Source organism: Xiphias gladius, chromosome 1 (genome assembly GCF_016859285.1).
Source record: "Xiphias gladius isolate SHS-SW01 ecotype Sanya breed wild chromosome 1, ASM1685928v1, whole genome shotgun sequence".
In the NCBI taxonomy this organism is placed as follows: domain Eukaryota; kingdom Metazoa; phylum Chordata; class Actinopteri; order Istiophoriformes; family Xiphiidae; genus Xiphias; species Xiphias gladius.
Genome location: NC_053400.1, coordinates 26,187,877 through 26,193,379, shown reverse-complemented (window position 1 = coordinate 26,193,379; position 5,503 = coordinate 26,187,877). Strand labels below are relative to the sequence as shown.

The window sequence follows — 5,503 nt, the reverse complement described above, 5'->3', positions numbered from 1 at the left end:
TTTCCATCTGCAAAAACAAATTAAAAATGACCTGGAAGAAAACGTGAATGCTTATACTCCTATTTTGATCCTATTTAGACACTTAAAAAAAACCTGACAAAGACAAAGATAAATCACTTCCGTACCTCGGGATCTAGTTTGGGATAAAATGTTAAAAGTTAGTACATGTTGTCTTAACAAATTACACTGTGTCTGTTACAAATAGGTTACACAGTAGATACAGTATGTTAAGAAAGACACAGCCGGCAAGTAAATACATAAATATTAAGATTTGATGAAACAAACAAAATAACCAAAAAATAATTATAAGTATCTAGTGGTGTCAGTGCCATAAACAGGAATTTGAAAATTCTGGGATAAAAGTTTGGACAGGAACCTGGAAAAAAAAATATGTAAAATTTACCATTCATTTCAATATTTTATACAACTTTTCTGTTCATTTTTATTCATTAAACAGCTTGATGACATTATGGTCTAAAAACTGTTTTCTAAGATCTTCCTCCACTTCACTCCATTTCCAATTCGGGTGAGAAAAATTGTTGCCTTTGTGTACAGTGAATAATTATTTGTGTATTTCTTATTTTTCTTCTGAAAATATTAAAATCAGTGGTCTTGGGTCTAAAATAACATGGTATCTGCCTTTAGAACCCCTATTATGTATGACTTTAAATTACGGAACATCAACCGCATTTCAGGTCTCACAATTCCCCCCGAAAATCCAGCCCTGAGTAATTGAGACAGAAGAGCTGCTACAGAACCGGTGCTCTGATCATAGTCATCCCATAACAGTCAGCACATGTGATTTTCTTTTCATAACTTCATAAGGATATGTCACCGTAAATCTAAAGATCCGGCGTGCTGGATCAAGGCTCTGCTTCTCCATCTACTGGTAGTCTAATGGAAGAATCTGGGAGCAATCGTAAATACTGTAAATTCTAAATAATTCCTTCAAAATAATCATCCAAAAACAAAGTGAGCTTTTGAAGAGATTGTAGCGAGAGCTACATTATTTATTGTAAAAAAAAACAGTGTAGTGAACATTTTTAAATGTAGCATTAATTTCAGCTTTCCTTTGTCATTCTTCCTTTCTTAGAAAAAAATTAGAGAAACCTCAAGCATGGATGTTTCTTGGAAAAAAAAACTTGAATTTTGCAATATAGATAAAGCTGTAATAATGAAAATAGTAACACAGATTTTGTCTTACCCTCCCAACCCAGGTGCTGTCTTTTGGGATTGCCAACCAGATTCTTTTTATGTTCAAAGGAGGAGCGATCCTCACCTCTCACCCTAGAAAAGGCAAATACCCCCCCATAATATAAACTTGCTCCAACATTGCGCCAATACATGTATCCGCTGAACTAAGTCCCGTTCGCTCAAGGTCGCTGGCACAAATGCTACCCCTCAAGGTCACAAGTGCATTGTTTACCATTTTTCTCCTCTGTTGTGACTTTTGTATTACCCTGACCTGGCTTGCAACCAGCTCTGACTGCTTATAAAGAGAAAGCCCAGACTGCCGAGGCAGCTTTCATCACTTGGACTGGTCGTGCAGCCGTGTGCAGGTTGAGTCTGCCCTCCTATGGTACTGATCCCTGCTTGTGAACTGGCGATGACTCCTGCAGGTCTGGACGGCGTGCTGGAGGACCTTGTCTCCCTGTCCCCAAATGCCACTGCAGTGGCATCACCGGGCATCTCTGTGGCAATCAGAACCCTGCTGCTGCTCATCTGTCTGCTGCTGGTCGCCTTGAGCCACACAGACAAGAAAACTGTACCAGGTAGGTTCAGTATATCCGCTTTGACACTTTGCAGTTTCTTTATTTGTGCCGGTGCCAGTGCCGAAATACATTTATTGTCATTTACCACAACAGGTCCTTCTTTCTGTCTGGGTTTGGGGCCACTTCTGTCATATGTGAGATTCCTCTGGACTGGCATAGGCACAGCCAGCAACTATTACAACAACAAGTATGGAGACATTGTCAGAGTCTGGATCAATGGAGAGGAGACCCTCATAATCAGCAGGTTGGTTATCTGGGAATTGTTATGAATACAGTTACCAAACGGCAAGTCCAAGTGTAAGCCGTTAATCTGTAGTTTATTTATTTATTTCTATTTTTTTCACCATAAGGGCATCAGCGGTGTACCACGTACTGAAGAATGGAAATTATACTTCGCGTTTTGGGAGCAAGCAGGGGCTCAGCTGCATCGGCATGAATGGGAGAGGCATCATATTTAACAACGATTTAACTCTGTGGAAAAAGACACGCACCTATTTCACCAAAGGTAACTTTTTAACACATTCAGCCTTGCAGACATACTGCTTGATCCAGTTATTCAGTGATTTCAGATACAAAATATTTGACTACTCTCAATCGGAAACACTTTTCTGCGCCAGCTCTGACGGGTCCGAGTTTGCAGAAGACAGCGGAGGTTTGCATCTCTGCCACACAGACTCACCTGGATGACATGGACCGTCTGGGTCATATGGATGTCCTCAGTTTGCTGCGCTGCACCGTGGTCGACATTTCCAATAGACTTTTCCTGGGTGTACCTATCAATGGTGAGTAGGCCTGCATAGATTTCTTTCTTAATTTGCATTGTCATGCATGTTGAAAAGGCAAAGATCCGTTAGTCTGGCCAGATGGAGAAAACACACGCGGGAACTCTGTGAGTTTTAATTCATTATCTTGGGTCAGTTAAGATACAGTGAATTTATCTTACTACTGTGCTGTGTTCTTGATTTATTTGTTAACACTGTGTGCAGAGGAAGAGCTGCTAAAGAAGATTCACAAGTATTTTGACACGTGGCAGAGTGTCCTGATCAAACCAGACATCTACTTCAAGTTTGACTGGATTCACCGGAGGCACAAGACAGCAGCGTGAGTCTACTTTATCATTTTATACTTTATACTTTTACATACAGTAAGTCCGCCTTAAGGTTTTTTTGGCTGAGCTCTTTTACTCTTATCAAGTGTTATCTGTTATCTCACAGCCGGGAGCTACAAGATGCCATCGAGAGCCTTGTAGCACAGAAGAGGAGAGATGTGGAGCAGGCAGATAAACTGGACTCCATCAACTTCACTACAGAGCTCATATTTGCACAGGTCAGTCTGAGAATTGAATGGCTGCCATTTCTTTTCGCAAATACTCCCCTAAGTCCATCCTTTTCAGCGTGTCCCCCCACCCATGTGTCAGAAATCCTCTAACAGTGAAATACCATTGGAATTTTTTTTTCTTCCATGTAAAGACAGTCAGCTTACTCGCATCTGTGTGTGTGTTTTCAGAACCACGGCGAGCTGTCTGCTGAGAATGTGACGCAGTGTGTGTTGGAGATGGTGATCGCAGCGCCAGACACTATGTCCATCAGTCTCTTCTTCATGCTGCTGCTCCTAAAACAGAATCCAGATGTGGAGCTGCAGCTGCTGCGGGAGATAGACACTGTTGTAGGTAAGGAGCCGTGGAGAGTCGAGACTCTCCACTGACATCGGTGTCAGTGCCCTAAATACAGTGCCCTCTAAATATTGTACTAAGACACAGTATTTAAAAAGTGTGAAAAATAAGTATTATGAATAAATAAAATAATGTGCATATAAGCAACATAAATTAGTCCCATAGTTGCCAGTCTATTAGGTACAATAGTAGTAATAATACAACAGTCCTGCAATAAATCCTAACTTCATGAAGGTTATAATGTTTTTTTTTCCGTGGTGCTGCTGAATTATATTGTGTTATACGGACAGGTGTTTCTATTATTTTGTCCACCCCATTTAAATGAGTGAGTGTAGGCAAAATAACAGAAATGCCTCGCTTCACAATGCAGCACAGATTTAGCAACACCAAAAGCTACGTCCTCCAAAAGCGGTCCATAATGTTGTATCGACACGTCTATAGAACAGCTGTAGTAATACACCGCACACTGACGCTATGGCACTAAGTACATCCCATTGCCACCGTCTTGCCACAGGTGAGAGACAGCTTCAGAACGGGGACTTCCAGAAGCTGCAAGTGCTGGAGACTTTCATCAACGAAAGTCTGCGCTTCCACCCAGTGGTGGACTTCACCATGCGTCGAGCCCTTTCTGATGACATCATAGATGGCTACAGGGTACCAAAGGGCACAAATATCATTCTCAACACTGGCCGCATGCACCGGACAGAGTTTTTCTGCAAACCAAATGAATTCAGTTTGGAAAACTTTGAAGAAAATGTAAGTAGACGTTTTTATTGTTGTTGTTGCTGTTGTTTGTCAGGTTGAGGCTCTTTGGGCCACAAAAGTATACAATTATAAGATGAAATCATGAAATAAAGTAGATAAATCAACTCTTGAAGACCTTGAAAGTCTGTTTCTTCATTCAGCCTCTTACTATGAGCACCGGGTACCTACATGAACACACAATGTTTGGCCAAAGCTACAACAATTTAGGATATTTCCCATGAGAGATTTCTGCATGTTCTTTTTTTGTCTTTGCTGTTCTCACTAGTTTGAGGTGGGCAGGGCTCGGCTGAAAAAGGTTATATCACAAACGCGCATGCACCAGTGGGGATTCAGCGACATTTGAATCAGAATGTGATGGCAGTTGTTTCTTTATATGACTACCGTCAATCCAATCTGATCAAACCAAGCCCACGTAGTCCTGGTAAAGCAGATTAGCTGAGTGTCAGACCTTTAATGAATAATATAAAGGGTTGTTGTTTTATTTAAGTCATGAACACTTATAGACAATGACTTGATTTGAAGCCAAGTTTTCAGGGGCTACCTCTAACTACCTCTCTCGTCCGGGCTCTGCCCCACCCCTTTGTCTTCCTCCAGACCCCTCGCCGTTACTTCCAGCCATTTGGTTCAGGCCCTCGATCCTGCGTCGGCAAGCACATCGCCATGGTGATGATGAAATCCATCCTGGTGACGTTGCTCTCCCAGTACTCTGTTTGCCTCCATGAGGGCTTGACCCTGGACTGCCTCAAACAGACCAACAACCTCTCCAAGCAGCCAATAGAGCATCAGCAGGAGGCCGAACATCTCAGCTTGAGTTTCCGAATCAGAAAGAGAGGTAGCTGGCAAACACTCTAAGATATATATATATATATATATATATATATATATATATATATATATATATGATCTCCATTGCTTCATTTATATTATCTAATGACTGTACAGTTTTACATTTTGGTTAGTATTAAAATTGTGTTACTACTGGAACTATTATGCATGTTATGAAATGTTGAGTCATGCTAATACTGAAGCAAATGTAAATTATTGTGCCAATATTGTGTGTTGTTGTCTTCTTTTGGGTGTTTTCTCATTTTTTCTATATATGTAATCACATATAAATATTTTGAGCCTTTTTTTCAAGTACAAAACTGACCCTTAGTGTTTTTTAAAATCACCTGCACCGACACACCTTCTTAATACAAGTCGTTATCTTATTTTGTTTTATTTTATTTTAACTGTTTGTTATTTTACTTCCTTTCTGTTTTTAAAATTCATTAATATTTTAAGTGATATTCAG

General features: G+C 40.5%; 1 protein-coding gene across 1 annotated transcript; it reads left to right on the top strand.

Moving 5' to 3' along the window:
• The first annotated feature begins 1,511 nt into the window (after positions 1 to 1,511).
• Positions 1,512 to 5,083, top strand: LOC120794915 (aromatase). The gene is made up of 9 exons (XM_040136311.1): positions 1,512 to 1,772; positions 1,866 to 2,016; positions 2,123 to 2,277; positions 2,390 to 2,554; positions 2,759 to 2,873; positions 2,987 to 3,098; positions 3,279 to 3,441; positions 3,959 to 4,200; positions 4,804 to 5,083. Exons 1-9 carry the CDS (start codon positions 1,577 to 1,579, stop codon positions 5,059 to 5,061), a joined length of 1,557 nt encoding a protein of 518 aa, XP_039992245.1. The 5' UTR covers positions 1,512 to 1,576; the 3' UTR covers positions 5,062 to 5,083.
• Positions 5,084 to 5,503: the final 420 nt, after the last annotated feature.